The 18,842-nt window shown below is 39.9% G+C and overlaps 1 protein-coding gene across 3 annotated transcripts in view; it reads right to left on the minus strand.

Moving 5' to 3' along the window:
* mark4b (MAP/microtubule affinity-regulating kinase 4b) overlaps positions 1-18,842 on the minus strand; it is a 71,404-nt gene that overhangs the window by 12,270 nt on the left and 40,292 nt on the right. For all 3 annotated transcript variants that reach the window (XM_042486201.1, XM_042486203.1, XM_042486202.1), the window contains exons 4-15: positions 13,162-13,210; positions 12,896-12,961; positions 11,946-12,016; positions 11,417-11,473; positions 10,643-10,879; positions 9,521-9,640; positions 9,324-9,423; positions 9,066-9,175; positions 8,219-8,402; positions 7,879-8,099; positions 6,221-6,324; positions 139-417 (exon numbers count right to left, since the gene is read on the minus strand). In XM_042486201.1, the coding sequence (XP_042342135.1) occupies positions 139-417; positions 6,221-6,324; positions 7,879-8,099; positions 8,219-8,402; positions 9,066-9,175; positions 9,324-9,423; positions 9,521-9,640; positions 10,643-10,879; positions 11,417-11,473; positions 11,946-12,016; positions 12,896-12,961; positions 13,162-13,210 (1,598 nt within the window). The remainder of the gene's footprint in view (positions 1-138; positions 418-6,220; positions 6,325-7,878; positions 8,100-8,218; positions 8,403-9,065; positions 9,176-9,323; positions 9,424-9,520; positions 9,641-10,642; positions 10,880-11,416; positions 11,474-11,945; positions 12,017-12,895; positions 12,962-13,161; positions 13,211-18,842) is intronic.

The following is an 18,842-nucleotide window of genomic DNA, read 5'->3' on the forward strand; positions in this document are numbered from 1 at the left end:
ATGAGCACTAAAACCTGCATTTAACAGTTGATTCGTAATCTATCTCTTCTAGTTTTATCCATAGTAACACCTCTAAACAAAAGTAAAACTCTTTTCTATTCATCCTGCCCTTCTTTCTCTCCCAGCTTCTCCCCTTACCTGCGAGTCAACTTGGAGGTGAGTTTGCTGAGCAGGTTGGTCGTGGCCCGGGTCCTGGCATGGGGCAGCGGGCTGGCATCATGGGACGGAGTCAGGGAAGCTGGGGGAGCATGCGAAGGAGGGCGTCGGTCTCTAATCTGCCCTCCATGGAAGGTGCTCCGCACTGTGGATCCCCTGGAGAGGCGGGAGGAGGGTGTGGAGGATGAGGAAGAGGTCCCAGAGGCTCCGGCGATGCTGTGGGTTGAGGGTGAGGCGGGGGGCAGGCGGTGGGATAAGGAACTGAAGGGAGGCGGGGAGGTAGAAAGAGGAGGAAGAAAACTGTGAGTTGCAAGATTATTTCAATTTGTGAGTTCAAAACTATACAGGCATCACTTATACCTGACAACATACTAACTCCTGCTGAAATATCTTTTAATATTCTGGAACAAGTTTTTTGACGCTGTGTCTCAGTAGCAAACGAGCATCCAAATATCACAACACATCATGCAATATTGGAGCTGGACCCTGACCACACTGAATCCATTTAAAATGCACTTCAGTTACTTCTAGTATACAAATCACATATGCATCAGCTGTGTGCTCGAGATCAGACTGGATACATAATGACATATAAAATGGGTGAGTATTTGCTATCTGCCTTCCTTCCACAATACAAAAAAAACCATTTTATATTGTGATTTTTACTTGAAATGGCATACAATATAGCCAACAGCCACAAGGTTGTTAATGGCCATGGTCAGTGGTGTCATTAGGCCTGGGTGCCCGGGGCTTCAGCCCCAAATATTTTATAAGTAGCCCCTGAACTAAATATATAGGCTATATATATTTTTCTAGAATAAGAATAAGCCTAATAATTTTTAAAGGGGGGTACCTAATAGTCTGTCATTCCATTCATACTTGAATAAATGTAATTACATTCCACCTTTGTGAACATAAATATATAAATCCTATTTTTAATCAATACATTTCTAATGATAGCATTTGTAAAGTATTCTGCGCCTACTTCTAATTACTAACTACTACAACTGTTTTTCTAATTGCAATTTATCATTAATCTTAAAAGTTAAAAAGAACAGTTTTTAAAGTTAAATTATGTACCAGAGTGCATGTGAAAGCATCACAATAAGGCTTGTTTTTCAAAAACAAAACAAAACAAAACAAAAAATCGCAGGGAAGGATCCCCTTGGACACCCTACTGAAGTCGATCTTTGCAAATCCTAGAAACACCCCTGGAAATGGTTATTTTCCAGAAACTTTCAGCCCCTCAATGAACACCCTCTGACTATCTGCCCCCTTATTTAGATTTTTGTAGTAAAAGAAGAGACATCATATTGATAATGCCTTATTTTAACCAGTTCACCAGTTTCACCAATAAGCTGTTTTTTGTCCATAGCCGTGCTTTCAAAGCGAGCGACAGGAATAAATAGAAACAAGGTATCCAACAAGTTCCCCTCGAAATGACGTAGCTCACAGCCATTTAGGACAATTCTTTTGTTGGCTTCAAATCCAAAAAGTTCCCATATTGGAGCAGTTTTCTTTAGAGACTAACGACCAAATCTTGTCACGTCACCCCAAAAAACCTAGAACAAGTGAATCTAACATTTGTAATGCTTGTATGGCCTTAAACTGAAGTAATTTAAGACTTTTTCAGGAAGCAGAGAAAAGATCGACAGAAAGAAAATGTAACAAGAGTGAGAGTCTCTTCACGACCATGACCATGACCAACAGTTACTCCTAATCTTAAAAAGTGACTCAAAATGTCTTTACTGAGACCCTCTTATTTTTCTGTACCCCCCTTACCTCTCATCCAATTCCCTTACATTTTGTCAAATATACAGGAACACACTCACACACCTCTCCACCCCTGACTCTCTGGTTGCCTGGTGGCCTGAGGCTGCTTTTCATAACGCTCTAGATAACACCCACACACAAGGTTCAAGTGGGGCAGAACCATTAAACGAGTTAAGTTGAAGCACAGCCGTTACACAGCAAAATCGTTTAACATCAATGTGAACTAGCTGCCTACTGCAGCTCTCTGCAGGAGGGCACACTGGAGACAGACGAAGGGAGGGAGGAGAGGAAAAGAGATGGGTGGAGAGGCTTGACAGATGAAGACTGAAAGAATGGTGAGAAGAGGAGAAAAGGAAGTGACTGAATTGATTCAAAAGTGGAATAGAAGTGTAGAAAGGCAGAGAGAAATGAACGATGTTCAGCTCTCATTCACAGAGAAATCCTGTAAATTTAAATTTATGATGTTTTTATTCTTCTCTGTTACAGCATGATGCTTGTAAAAGTTTCCAGTATAAATCATTTCAATGACAGTCCTGTCTAACAGGTTTGAGACTACCATGAGTGAGACTTATGTGATTGAATCAGCAAGCTAAAAATCCCTTGAACACCTGGACTCTAACATCATTCAAAAGCTGTAGGTATTTTGAGCCTAAAATGGAAGTATTCATACACTAACGTTAAAGGATTATTATCTCTGCCAGGCATAGGCCCAGAGTGTATCGTGTTTGGTCAAGTGTGTGTGTTTGTATTTGTCTTACCGCAGCTAATCTTGCGAACTACTGAAGCCTCATATTTTGTGTGCACATTTATAACTCTATGCTTGAGGACCTCTCGTGATTGTGATGATTCACAGTTAAATGTTTTCACTAAATCAGGTGGAATTAAAACAAGCCTCCCACCTGATACAGGACACATTTTGGCCTTCATCGTAACTGAAAATCTGACATCCATGGAAGTTTGGTCTAATTTTGAAACTAAGAATTTGCAGATTAATTCCACACCTGATATTTTATGATACACTAAAGTTAGGCACGATAAGAGATGAAATAGTCACTGTTTCTGTTATCTTTGCTGCCAACTTGACTGTAGGGGAGCCAGGAGGGACAATTCCAGCAACCCCAGCTCTTGTTTGGTCCTCTGCACGGCGTTATACCACACAGGGAGCGTTTCAGAAGTGGAGTGTTTTGCTTGCCAAAGTTTACAGACTTACACATTTATTTGTTATTTTTCCTTGATATTCATGCTTCTGCCATAAGTAAGTAGGCAAGCTTTGTAGTTAAATGGTTTCTTTTATTGGGTTTCTTTAATTTGTGTTTATTGTTGTTATTTCCTACTTTGGTGTGCTGTAGCCTACAGGCAAAGTTAATACTGTTTGAAGTCCAGTTATGTCATGGTCAAAAACAGACGAGGCACATACGCGTCTGCTGGAATTGAAAGAATTGCCTAGACTAGTAGTTCCCAAATGGAGGGTTGTGGGGACATTCTGAATGGACCACAAGTGACTCTTGAATGTGTCAATAAATTGCTTTGAAGTACAGTGAATTTCTGGCACAGAGGTTTTTACTTTTAAATGCAGTTTCTGCTCATTCTCGCAATATGTTTTATTTCTGTGTGTTCTAAGCCAATGTGTTCTTTGGCTGGACCAGTCGGGTAACCACTGGCCTAGATCAGTCTGGGTGGCCGCTTGCACAGTATGTACATACAACACAGGTAACTGTTTGCAAATCACAATCTCAACAATGTATGCTTCCGTGATTTATACCCCAGCAGGATATTCTGGTGTGTTTGTCCACATTACACTGAGCTTTCTGATGTGTTTTCTGGTCTACATCTACTGTGTGTCTCAGCATGATGTCACTTATCTTCTGGTGTCATCAGAGATTAGTGTCTGTGTGTACAATGTGCATAAACAGAGCAATGTGTGTCCAACAAATGGGCCTATTATATATTTATATCATATATATTCTATATTTATATAAACCAAACTAGTAAGCACATAGACACACTGCTGTGTCCATATACAGTATATTGTGTCTCCTGTGCACATTTGCTAGAACAGTACACACAATTTTCATGAACACTATTAACTAGACGTGAATGTGTGTATCTGTGTGTGTCCATACACGTGTTTGTCCCATCAACCACTCTGGCATGGCATTACATTGACAAGGCCTCGGGGGCGAGTGGAGGGTTACTTTGGCACTATGCCAGTCCCCACTTCATCCCGCTGCTCTCTCCTCCTGCTCGCCTCCTCCCCCTCTCCTGTTTCTTCCTCACCCTCTTCCCTCTCATTTCCTCATCTGTCCCTCCTTTTCACTGCCCTACATTCCTTACCACCACCTGTTCAATCAAAAAACTGGAGCTACAAAGGAGAATACTGACTTGCTGTGATTCCTGAATGTAATAGGGTTGGGTGTGTCATCAAATCGACACATAGGAGCAAAACCTAAACTGTCTCTCAAACGCCAAAGTGTCAGCGCTCCATCCTGAACACTGATGTTTTTCTCTCTGTTTGGTATCTTAAAGCATAATGATTGGTTCACATGAGCATGTTTGTACAGTTTAGTGATGCCACTTTCTTCAATGTTTTTGTGCAGCTTTTAGGAAATACTTCACTCCTCAAATGATCATTTATATATCAATTACACACCCTGTGTTATGTTGAATTTGTAAAGAAAAATTATTTTCCTTGTATTACTCCACGGTGAATAAAGAATGTAAAAACAGAGAAAACTCCTGATGAATGGAAGACATGGGCAGCCATGTTTAATAGTAGCAAAACTGTCTGTTAACAAAGTATCACACAACTCATGCAGTATAATTCAAGTCCTAATTATCCAGTCGTATGCTCAGTACTTACCAGAAACATGCATTTTTGCTAAATGTTACTATTTAAAACTAAATGGAAAGTGAAACTTATTTAAGCCAGGCTCCATTGAAAAAACAAAAAAAAAACAAACTGTAATTTTACCTTGCTGAACACTGGAACTACGGTCTACCGCTTCCTTTGGATTCACCAAAGTCATAAATTAACACAGACGACAGATAAGGCAGTGGTAGAGCAGCAGCTTCTGTGTTCAGTGCAGTAAAGTTAGTGTTTCTGTCAGTAAAGTCTGGCATTGAAATGAGCATAAATGAGACTTCAATTTAAAGAGACTGCACAAGTTGTTTGGAAGTTTGTAAATAGTTCTTTTGATATAGTTTTGCTATTGGATTCTTCTTTCATTGTGGAGGGATGCAGGTAAAACAAAGTTTTCTTCAAAACTTTGATGCAAGACAGCATGAGTAACTGATATACAAATAATCGTCTGGGGTTGAAGTATTCCTTTAACACTAAGCGTTTTAAAATTATTTGTGCAATCACTCATTCATGTTTTTTGTGCTGCTCTCGATGGATTCTTAGATTTAAAACTCTCTGTCCTTTTTCAATTTGATACACCCTCGGCCTGACCTGCCCCTGCCCTCCCTCTTCCATCTGTGCAGGAAAATCTTTACTGGAGGTCAGACGACAGACAGGAACCTTCTGGCTCTTCCTCTGAGCGGCAAAATTACAGACTGATAAAGAGACAGAGGGAGGAAAAACAGGTCAGCCAGAATGAAAGTGAGAAAGTGAGAGAGTGACCATGGGAAAAAGAGAGGGGAGAGAGAGAGAGAGAGAGAAAGAGAGAGAAGATGGTGGCTGCCATGCTCTGACACGGACAAGCAGACAACCATCTGTCACAACAACAGACAGTTCATACTGGGAACATAAACACACACACGCGGACAAACCCACTCATGCACAGTTTAAGCCCTTTATCCTCTCTTGAAGAGACAAAATCTATGTGAGACAAACACCCCGGGCCAAACACTCTCTAAGCTCTGTGCAAAAAGAGACAAGCTGTACCAGTGGAACCAGTCCTTCACAGCAAACCAAGCCTTTACAATATCCTTTCACACTGTATTAACTATGAATATGAATGCGCTTCCTTCGCACCAAACTTATATTTATATGTCAAGTGTCTGAGCTTCACTAGCATCTACAGAGGACCTACATTAATTACCAGAGCGCCATTAGCAAAAATAAATGGGGTATAAAATAAGTAAACTGTCTTCCTCGTATTCAATGTAAAAAAAAAACTCTGCTTGGTTCATTGTATGCACCGCCATGTTGCTGTGACATTAGGTGTGTGTATATCGGCAAACTCGGGCTTGGCTGAGTTTTTTTTTTTAATTTTGAGTACACTGGATTGCAGGGATACTGTGAGGGCACTTTGCTCATCCTTTACAGTACATATCACACCCCTCTCACCTGTTTTCCTTCCCATTTTGCAGCAGTGTGTGTCTATCAGTGCTGGATCGGTCTGTACACACGTACGTGTTTCTTCGAGTCATGGCACTGGCAGGGATGTTATTCTGGAGAAAGAATCAGAAAATCACATGAATTTACCGAAATGGATGATGTCCTCAGTGGTCTTTCTTAATCAAATGGGAGTGGGCGGATGTCATTTACTACATAACAAACTGAAAGGAGGACTTCAATAAAAAAGACATTTATTATGGTGCCTTCTTAAGTCTGACAATTTATATTTCTCCATCTGAATAGCCCTTCATGAGGAAACCCCGTCCACCTGGTACTCTGCCTCGTCTTTTTGACCTCAGACAGTCATGAGTTCTGTCTGTATCGGCAATACAGAACATTAAAGAGTTAATCTAAGGTTAATCTGGTTGCTGTCTTCAACTCGTTACATTCCCTAAATTCCTACTTACTCAAAATAATCTTACTGAACAACAATAATCTCCATATGTTCCCTGCTGTGTGAATCTACAGTTTGTTATTCATCTGTGTATGTAAGTGTTTTACTGCTTGACTCTTTTCTAATCTGTTAAGGACATGAATGTTTGCAGTCTCCATAATATCTGTGTCAGTGTAGTGTAATCTGAGGAAATGGGATTAGGAGGACTGAGGATTCTGGCATCTGTACCTTTCTATGGCTTGTTTACAATCACGTGAATATTATGACACAAGAAATTCAGACGGGGGGCTGGAAGTGATAAATCCATATACTGCATGAACTGGAAACAGAGGAACGTGACAACATAAAAGTGTAAGATGAACCTGCAGGCAGCAGGTATCATTCAGAAATTGAAACATATGTTGGGCGTGATCCATACAAAAAAGTTATCTTTACAACAATTTAACCAATTTGCCCACTATGGACACAGTCTAAGTTACAAATGACCTCTACCTCCAGACATCCTGACATTACTAATGTTACACAGCGAGCCGATGAAAGCATACAAAAGTCTAGTGAACCGTTACTATTTTGTGAACAATTAAGTCTATGAAACGACTGCCGTCTTGCTTTTGGCCGATGTAAGTAAATGTGCTTGAGTATAACTTTCTTTTATATTTCAGCTCTTTACATGGATGCATTGCTGTCAGGATAACTTAGCTAGTGTTAGCTAACTTTATTTCTTATTTTCTACCTACTGTTCCCAGAGGCTAATGAACACCGCTAAAAATCTGTCTCATAGCTATAACATGGATAAGTTGGCACAGCACATTGTAATTGCATCCATCTCGAGACATGTTTAATCCAACATCTCAACATTAACGTTTCACATTAGTCAACTCCACTCCTCTAGACTAAAGACCGGGGTCTTTGATGCACATCTGCTGCTGTTTCTCAGTGTTTGTTTTTTCACATCTCCCCTTTACATCCTACTATTTTGGGAGTTCGGTGGCCCTTATTTTTTCTCAATTTGATTGAAGGAAACAGCCGTAAAAAAAACACATATCAAAGTCATTTGTGCAGTGTTGGCAGTCTTTGCCTCCAGTGGCTGCCCTCCATCTGGACAGAGAACCGATGTATGACATCATTTACAAAGAAAACATGATAAGTGATTAAAAGTGACAGACGTCTTCATTTGAATGATTCATAACAGCCGCAAAATATTTGCCCTTACTGTGGTTGTGTTGACTTCCTTGCGGCGGTCTGGTATCTCAGCCTTATTTGGGTTGTGAGCAGAGCTAACCATGGGACTGGAGGGGGTCGGGATGCTACGGGAACCAACAGTACTGGTGCTTGGTTTGCGGCTTGTCAGCCGCTCCTCCTTAAGCCCTGCACCTTCGCCTACACCACTGGGACTCCGTTTCGGGTGTGTTGACCCTGGAATTCCTGGACCACCTGAGAGATAGGAAACAGAGTTTTCAATGAGGTAGATTTCAGGTAATTCAGAATAAATGAAACCGACTCCAGCTGATCACAAGAAGCTAAACTCCACTGATCTCCCTTTTCTGCCTTACAGAAGTCAGAGTGTCGTCTCTGGCGGTGGTAAGTGGAGGCACTGCGCTGTGCCTTGTGGCCAGAGGATGAAGAAGTTGCTCCAGAGGAGGAAGTGGTGTGTTTGCTGGTTCCGTTGGTGATGGCACTGGATCGGACTCGAGCTAGACTCAGACTGCTGCCCGACCGAGACTCAGTGGCCTCCGTCTGAGGAACAGACAAACAGACGGGGCAAGACAAGTTAACGTGATTTTGCTTTTAAAGTGAAGCTACAGCAGTCGGAAATATCCTGATTGCATTAGTAGAAACTTAATGAAGCTTTTTTTCTAATTGTCACTCTCATAATACTGATAACATTTAAGTATTGCATCGCTTAGATCTTTGTTTTGAACATGCAAAATAAAATCAGAGAACAAAATAAAATATAAGCAAGAATAACACCAGAATGCCCATTGGACATATCAGTAAACAAACAGATGTTTCTCATGTCTGAAAAGGAGTAGCAGGAAGTGAATACTTATCAACTACTCCTTTTATTTTTCAATTTTATTTTAGAAAAAAGTTCATTTTAAAGTTAAATATTCCCAATTTCTGGCCCAGTGTTCACCATACACACCTCGATTTAATTGAACAAAAATTAAGACAAAAATTAGAACAGACAATCTGGATTCAATCTCAATTCTTTTCTACTTTTTTACTAATTCCTTGCTAGATTTTGGGCCATATCTTGTTGTCTGTTGTCTGTTTTTGAAAGAGATCAAACCAATATGCCTTTGTTTTAAAAGGTTAACCATATTTCACTAAAATACAGTACACATCTGTGACCCTAAACAAACAAAACATTTAAAGAAGCCACACTGAAACACTCACGTCATTCTTGCGTCCCAGCAGCAGGTATGTGGCGGTGACCTCATTGTACTTCTGACTAATCAGTGACTCTCTGATCTCATCTCTGGTGAAGCCCATCCCAACCATCACATCTGAAACAGGAACATTAAAAAAGCTACGTTCACCAGAGCCAGACGCTCCCAGTTTACCACCACTAAATATTTCCATATTGGTTATCAGTTAATCCTGTGATCAATGATTAAGTATATAAATTATCAGTGGCAGGTGCCTGTTTCTCACCAATGCGGCTGGTATTTTCTAAGTCCTCCTGTGGCTCCGTGTGGGGCTTCAGCTCATCGCCATCATAGCCGATGTTAATCCATTTATCTTTCATTATTTGCTGTTGAGGAAAGAGAAGGAGAGCTCATTATTTAAAGACTGATGTGCTCATTTTGAGCATGCTGTATGCATGTATGTGCTGTATGTTTCCTCCTCACCTCCAGCGAGCAGCGTTTGGCAGGGTTGAGGACCAGGAAGCGACGCAGGATTCCCTCGCAGTCTGTTGACATGTAGAAGGGCACACGATATTTTCCCCTCAAAACACGCTCCCGCAGCTCCTGAACACAGCACACATTGAGACACAATGAATTCCCGCTACAGAGACACCAAATCAATACAAGATCAGAAGAAGGCAATATCTAATCACTGCTTTTTGTCTTTTGGTAAAATCTTATGTGATGTGATGTTGAGATGCACAAATATGTGATGGAAAATTCCTCTTGGAGTTTTTTTTTTTTAATACTTTTTTTCCCCAAAAAATAACACTGAAATACAATTAAACACTGCAAAATGTACAAACAGTTGGTCGCCTTTCTATTTATGCAAGCAATTGGACTGATGAATATACAAGTCAGTTCAAATGGTAGTTATTCAGTGATCATCTTGTGAGGTCACATACATAATTCATCTTTCCTAGTACCGCAAGAAAAACAATATATCCATCCAGGCAGTCTCAGCTGGAGTTTCGGCCTGTAACCATTTTCGTGTTAAGGCTTTCTTGCTGGCAGCTAATAATATCTTTAGAAGGTATTAATATTGGGTCAAAAGATGAGGTGCAATGTTGCCCCTTTTGGAGTTTTTGACCTCTAGTGGAACCGTTTTTTTGCCGTTTTGTTTAGCTTGTGCATGTGCACAAGGACATGAGTGCACATGCAGTGGTTACACATTCTTTTCAATGATTATGAACGACAATGAACGATTATTCCACTAACTGACCAGCAAAGGAAGAAGAAGTGCAATATAGGATTTAAAATACTAAAAAAAACAGCTTTGCAAATGTTTCACGAGGAAGGAAACAAAATCTGAACATTTGTTAGATCTCTGAGGTATAGAATATATGCCATATGTTTATTGTCCGAGTTTATTTCATACTGTATGTTATATGTAGTCCCTACAGACAGATAAAGTTTTCTGAATGTTAATCTGAAAGCTATAGGTCTTGCCCACTGCACCCCATGTCCTCACTGCAGTACACCAAAACCTGAGAAAACTCTTCACTGGAGTTTCAGTCATCTCATATGACATTTATGATGAACCAAAACAGCCTTCACATCACCCACCTTTAGGTTCTGTCCATCAAAGGGCAAGGACCCGCTGACCAGTGTGTACAAGATGACCCCCAGGCTCCAGATGTCTACCTCTGGACCGTCATACTTCTTCCCCTGGAAGAGCTCTGGAGCGGCGTAGGGTGGGGAGCCGCAGAATGTGTCCAGTTTACTGCCAGCAGTGAACTCATTGCTGAAGCCAAAGTCGGCTATTTTGATGTTAGAGTCAGCGTCTAGTAGCAAGTTCTCCGCCTGCACGAAACAACATCGATGGTGAAGCACATGAACATACAGCAATGGCATCATTTCAGTTGTCTCTTGATGTCATAGAGAACAGTTTGGCAAAGCTATACGCATCAGCTTTAACGTAAATGTCTGTTAATATCACATTCATTCATACATTTAAATTAGTACATTCAGTCTGTTTAACCCTTTAAAAAATGAACAAGAAATTAGTTTAAAAAAGAAATTACATTAAAATATGCGAGAAAAAAGAAGATAAACAAACAAACAAGAAATTACCCCCAAAAAGTGCTCAATATTGAAAAAGAAATCTGTAAATTAATTAAAAATATATAATTATGAATATATTTTTCTGGGCATTTTTCCTAATTTTATTATTATTTTTAAATTTCCCCATTTAAAAAAATCTGGTCTTTTTCTTGTCACCTTTCAAATTGTGGGACATTTCAAAGGGATAATGTTTTTAAGGTTGAGACAGGGAGTAACTGATTTTTTGGTTATCTGTAGAAGGTCTTCATTATTTTTCTTATAACGTGGTGTTATCACCTTCAAGTCTCTGTGAACGATGTTCTTCAGATGACAGTAGTGCACCGCCGACACAATCTGACAAGAGAGAGAAAGAAAATAGAGAGAAGGTAATTGCATTCAATGTTTGCACTTAACATGTAAATGCAAGTCATGAGCTCCACTGGCACATTCACACGCCATCCTGAACAATATACCTCAGCTCTACGAATAAACAGTGGATGACTGATTTTCTTTGAGCGAGGACAGGTCTGAATCACAGTGGAAAAGTCTACTGGTTTAGGTTCATACTGACCTTTTAAAAGCAAAGCAGGGACTATAAACAATATCTGCTGTCAAGTAACTCAGATTTCAGCCATTGTAATGCCCAGTAAGCATGAATGTATATGTCCTCTTCCTCTCTTCTTCATCAGTCCAGACTTCACTTTGTTCTGCTCCATTTCTCATCACAAGGAACAGCTGGCTGTCAGATGTCTACATCTGACTTGAGACATAACTTAACTGTGTGGGGAAACAGACACACACAGGTGAGGTGTGAGGTTTAACTGACCTGTCTGAATTTGGCTCTGGCCTCTTTTTCCTTCATTCTGCCGTGGGCCACGAGGTAGTCGAACACTTCGCCTGGAAGAGAAATGAAGAGTACAGTTGTAGTTCAGACAAGCATGGAAGTCATTTCAAAGTCACACGTTCCACTCTATCCAGTTGAATATGACTAGAAAGCAGTGGAAGAGGAAGATACCACACTGTGGAAATACTCCAGTACAAGTAAAATCCCTGCATTCAAAACTTTACCTTTGTGTTGGTACTTATTTCTACTTGCTTTAATTCTCTATGCTGGCATCAGAGTGACTGTAATGAACCACAATTTCCCCAGGAGGGGATCAATAAAGTATTTCTGATTCTGAAACCATCTATGACTTCTAATAAGTTAGTCTGTGTCCTGGAGTGTTGTTTCTTCCTGGTTTGTTAACACTATTTAATTAAAGTAAAGCACTGTGTGCAGGTCTACATACATATTTTCTGTGTTTGTGTGTTATGTGTGTGCCATTTGACCCCACAGATCCCAATTCTTAAAACAGGCTGAGGTTGAGTTGAACAGAGCTGCATGTCAGCTGGTGAGCTGCTGCCTCCTTATTAGGTATTGGAAGTAAGAGATCACAGAACATACAGAGAGAGCAGCACAGAGAGATTAAGAGATCATGAGGAGAGAAGAAAGAAAAATATAGAGGTTGCAAAAATAGAAGAGTGCATGGGAAACAGCTGCACGATGTTAAACAGCAAGATGAAAAGAAGGGCTTAAAGAAAGCCAGGAGAGAAAACTGTCAAGTAATTTGACCTGAGATCTCACTGATGAAAATGGAGACAAAGGGGAGTCGATCGTTTATACCCTAAATTAATTAGATCATCAGTTGCACTGTATAGTCCGGGCAAAGTAATCAATCTAACTGGCACCACTGAATACTTGGAAGTGATGATGAGGATGGTGAGGATGTCACTCACCTCCGCTGGCATATTCCATCACCAGGTAAAGAGTCTTCTCAGTCTCAATCACCTCGAACAACTTCACTGTAACACACAGAAGAGACGTTAACACAAAGGTCAACATGGACAACACATAGACAACACACACACACACACACACACACACACACACACACACACACACACACACACACACACACACACACACACGCTGCACCCTGAGTATACCTAAACACAAACACACACACACAAACACAAATGACTCATTTGGAATGTTAACTCACCTATGTTGGGATGGTTTAAAGATTTCATGATGCGTACCTCTCGAAACAGCTGCAAAAAAACAGAAAGTGCCATCAGACACATTATTTTTTCAAGTCCAAGTTATAAGATTTACCCTTTGAAATCTGAGCAAATTGCCCTGATTTCTTTCAAAAACAAGGGTAGAAGGCAAGGAGCAAATTAATAAGAAATCACCCAAAATGAGCAAAAAAAAATAATTTTTAAAAAGTCCTGAAAATTAACCAAACAATGAAAACATAAAAAAAGGAAATTACCTAAAAATTAAGAAAAAATTGGCAACAAAACAAGAAAAAGTTTAATAAATAAATAAAATAAAAAGAATAAACTAACCTGGAGAAAGTGGTAATACACACTCACATATACATAATCATCTGTAAATATGTAAAATGTTATATATATAAATATAAATGTTAGAAATAGTTTTCTGGATATTTTCCCCTTAAAAAATACACTTCTAATACATGTTCTTGTCACCTTTTCCTTACATAAAGTTTATAAACGACACCACGGAAATTTTGTTTTGCTTGTGAAAGGCGTATGAAGAGAGCTCAGGAAAATGAACAACAGATAAGTCATTTAAAATATAAAAAACAAAACAAAGCTATATATATATTAAGAACAGTCAATCATATGCGGAATGTGGGGGTACAATAAATACAAGGCGGCACAATGAACAACACTGCAGTAAATAATGTACGTGAATGAATTAAATAAATGCATCAATAAAATAGCAGCTCTATTCTTTGTGCATGATTTAAGTTCTGGAAACGACGGACGTCCCTCTCACATTTTTATCTTAATTCTTTCTCATTATTCATCAAATGAATTGTTCTTCAGTGAATACACAAAATTCACAGCTGGTGTATAGACACCGTTACCCCCCCAGCTCATCTTTCCAACCACCTCCAGACCTGGGCCACCCAAGGGAGTGTCTCACTAGTGCTTGGCTGACAGCAGGGCCTCCTCCCCTGGGTGTGCTCTCCCTCTGCACCCCCCCACCCAATACATCCATCACTGAGCTCCAGACTGCTGCCTCATCCTGGCACTCTGATGTTCTGTCTCTCTCTCTCTCTCTCTCTCTCTGTCTGTCTAATTAAAGTAATGTATTTGTCTGTCAACTGCATTTTAAAAGATTACAAAGGGAAAGCGACAGGATGAGTGCATCACAGTGGAACATACTGATGGATGGGTTTTGAATGTTCTTAAAACAGCACGGAATTACAGTAAATTGAAGAGTAACTTCACCACAGAAATGATGAAAATCACAGAAAATATCGGGTGAAATCTGTCAGTTTTCCCTCAAAATTAGATTTTGTGTAATTCAATGGTAAACTACCAAACCTTTTATATGTATAAGGGTCTGCATGCAGCCTCAGTGAAGTGTTTAACAAATGCAATCAAGTCATTCATCCATCATGAGTTGTTTTGGTTTGGTTATAAGTGACAAGGTGCGACATTCTGACCCTGGAGGGGAAATGTGACTTTCCTTAGAGGAGTGTGAGTGTGGAGTAAGTGCATGTCAGTGCCTATTTTTGTATGTGCAGGAAACTAAAACAGAAATAGAAAATGAGGCAGATTAACAATGTGCAGGAGGTGAGGGGTGCAGAAGGAGGAAAAGACAAAAAAACAGTAAGAAAATGAGTAAGACAGAAGGAGGGGTAATAAAATGGTCCACGGTAAGATGTGAAACTCATAATAAAAAAATTATACACGAGTAAAAAATGTGAATGCTCCAAAAAAAAAGAAGAAAGGAAGTAACAAATAGGGGAGACAGCAGAAAATACAACAGCAGGAATGCACCGATGCCTTCATTTTTGTTGCTGAAAGTCAGCTGCCATGGGAGACACACTCCCCCCTTATTGGATCTCTGTCTCTGTCACCAAAAGCCAACATTATTATAGTTATTTATGTATTTGTTTACCACAGTAGAATCTTAGCACCAATTCTTGATGCGAAACTTAATTGATCTATACACAAAGGAGTTTTTTTGGTCTAAAAAGAATATTAATAGCGTTCCAAAAAATTAAACTTGCTTTCAATGTAAGGGATAAACATTTTAAGCACTGGCCCCACTGGCCATCAAGCCTTTTAATTGTGTGACCAAAGCACATTTTTGGTGGTCCGAATGTATGTGAAAACAATTCAGAAAAGGAAACTTTGTGCAAATTAACACAGCCTTCCTTAACTGTGACACTGCAATTAATGAAAATACATTCACAAAATGAAATGTATCATTATTTATGTAAACTAAAAACTCAAGTTTTTCTTTTGTGAACATAACAGTGTGTTCTCTCATAGACTTTTAGAGTTCAGCTCAACATATTGGTAACCAACCGGCGTCAACTACTGTTTGCTGTTTTCGTAGAATGTTGATCTGAAAGGTGCAGATGAATCTGGATGTTTGTGGAAATGTATTGTTCAGTTGGCAAAGACTCCAGGCTTTCGACATGCGACTGGCTTTTGATAGATAATCTCATGAGAACAAAACTAAAACTCGGCGGCTACAGGGGCCATGGTTAATGTCAAAATCAGAAAGCATCTCCCTTTTACTCTAGTCTTGAATGCACCAGGCTTCAGAAAAAAAATTCTCAACAAAAGCGATACATTACATAATATTTTGTGTTATGTTACACTGTATAGCTGCCATGTGTGAAGCAATGGAGGTATGAACAGAGCAGCATGCTTCTCTCCATCTGCTGAGATTTATTAGTGCTGATGTGAGGAGCTGCAGAGAGGTGAACTCACAGTAAAGACAGAGGGGGATATTTGATTGAGTCATTGACATGGTTAATTTAGCTGATTACATGTGTACATGAAAAAAAAAAAAACAAAAGCACACATATGACTAAAGAATATCATTTTGTTGAATATTCAGAGTGTGACATTAAAAAGTATTAAAAAAAAAAGAAGAAGGCTCCAAAAAAGGCTTACAAAAAGAAGCCTCCTTCATATTCATACTCAACTGAATCAATCACATTTGAGATGTGACAGCTGCTGAGTGTGACCAGTCACAGACGGTGACAGCACCTCACATGATGAAATATGTTTTCCCTCCTGCTTCACTTTTTTATGAATCATCTTTTAACACAAAATATAAGTTTCCTTCAAGCCATATGCTCAAGGAATCTGCTCTCACAGTGAGCACTGTGCTGAGAACAGCACTTTCACAATGACATAACATTACAGAGGCCCAGAGGCGATGTGTCTATGCCTGCGTGTGCGTGTTGTCACAGATATCTGTCGGAGGCAGATTCCTGGTATTCAACAGACCCAGAGGAGAAAGACCTGTTTAGTTTGCCCACACAAGCACACACGCACTGACTGCCTTGTCTGTGCTGTGGAGCCAAGGGTACATTTACTGCCAAGATAAGACAGAGACGACTTCAAAAGGCAATCTATTAATTGTTCTTTGCTATATATTGTAAACTGAAAATGTTTGTGTTTTGAACTGCTGGTCAGACAAAACAGTTACCCAACATGGGCTGTGGACTTAAAGGAGCAATGCATAGGATTTAGTGGCATCTGGTGGTTAAGTCTGCAGATTGCAACCAGCTGAAACTTCTCCTGTGTGCCAAGCATGAACTCGCATTAAGGATTCCTTCAGTGTTCATTGTTCATGAGGGTTTTTTTAACAGGAGCTGAATTATGTGCAGAGGTCTCTCTCTCTCTCCAAAACAAATAGACCAGATGATTAAAACTGGTATAAAGACTATAAAAGGAAAGTTCACATTAGAAATCTGTTTCTACAACACTTGTCAGGTTTCTAGATTCGCGCCAAACTTCAGTGATATTTTTGAAATGTCTATAAAACACAATTGCGAGATGACTGTGTTTCCATTGACTGATGTTACGCGACTCCTCCTCTTGCGATAACATTCCAAGAAGCATGGCGATGGATGTTCAAAACATTAGCAGCTTTATTTTTATAGCAGCCACCACACTATTCATACCACCATTCATTATTTCCAACTGAAGGTGACGTAGGCGTGTTATGTGAGGGATAATGGAAAGGCAAGCCCCTTATACGTGAGAGTGACCACATGTGAGGGATAGTCCATGATTTCACAGAGGAATTGTGGATTGAAAACTTCCAGATGTTCAGCTCTGCTTTCCAAGAGTTATGCGATGCAATAACACCTCTTGTAGCGCCTGCTGCATCATGCCCAATGGAGCCAGTTCCTACCGATAAGTGCATAGCTATAGCATCATGTGACCTTAAAAGCCAGAAAAGTGTTTCTGTGTTTTTTTGCATTGCCTGAAATACCACCTCATGTGAGCGTAAAACTTCTTGGTGGTACATTTTTTTTGTTTTTTCATTTTGAAATTAACATGTTTCCTTATGGTGTATTTTACATTCGCAATTTGGATTCGCGCACCATGAGGGTTAATGGAAACCTGCCTACTGTTCAGCTCATCCCAGATGGGCCGCTAATTTAAGTATCGGACAATCAAGAGGTTCTTACTGGGAGAACAGTTATCTGCAGAGGTCTCCTCCTCTCCAAAACAAATGGATCCATTGATTTTAGAAAAATCTGTGTATCTCAGACACTGTTTCTGACGCTGGCTCGCAGATGGCCACATCTAGAGCCAGTGTATTCTAAGGTAACAAACACACAATTCTTATTTTCAGGTGATTATACATTAAAGAAATCATACTTTATGGATTCCATTTCTGCCAATATATTTCCCTAAATCCTACACACTGGACCTTTAACTCATGTAAAAAGGCAGGCATGCACAGCTTCAGTGATTTGGCATCCCCTCGGTTATTTTTAAAACCTCAATGTGAATTTATATGATGTTGTGTTGGGGAGTCAGGGAATATTCTTTGTCTGGGAATGTGTTATAAACATTAGTTTCTTTTCTTCTCCATCAGTTTCTCTCCTCTTAAAATGGGAAGCTGCATCGTCACAGGTCCACTGGGAATGTGTGTAATTGAATTAAGTGCATGGTGCATCAGCTGTTCAACTGAGCTTTAGGAAGAATTATCGGCTAAGCCTCTCCTTCCTCACCTCTCTCTCCTATACACCCATTTACCTCTCTCACTCTCTCTCTCTCTCTTTCTCTCTCTCTCTAATACTCATTCACCCCTTTCACTCCCATGTTTTCACTCCTTTTTCCAGGTTATTTGGTTCACTGACAGTAATTGAATCTGTGACCACTGCTTGCTGGGATGTAATATATTTAGAGATAACAATAAAGGCTGGTAATTGTTTCCAACACAGGCTGAAAAGAGACTAAGAAGAGAAAACCTCTGCAGCTGGCCAGGAAACTGTTGAGTCACTGGTATTGACTGAAGCTTCCAATCAATCCTCAACTCATACTGCTGTTAGGTTGCGCCATGGGCCAGTTTTTATACTTTTAGGTGCACTTTGTAGATTACATTTTTTGGATTTCTTGGAAGAAAAAAAATTCCATTATGTCTTAATGCAGCATTTGTCCACTGATCCAACAGAATAACTTCACTCTCTTGCCTTATTATGTTCCCCCCTCTCTTCCTGGTTATCTTACATGGTGACTGGCCCCACGTCACAGTTGCCATGCCAACTCAGGTATTAATCCCTGAGCCTGGATCTCCTGCTAGCCCATGGGGGTTTGTGAGGAAGACATGGAACCCCAAGCCCATGGGATGAGACCTAGACAGCAGTCGCAGCAGTCCCAT

This window comes from Plectropomus leopardus, chromosome 5 (genome assembly GCF_008729295.1).
Source record: "Plectropomus leopardus isolate mb chromosome 5, YSFRI_Pleo_2.0, whole genome shotgun sequence".
NCBI lineage: Eukaryota > Metazoa > Chordata > Actinopteri > Perciformes > Serranidae > Plectropomus > Plectropomus leopardus.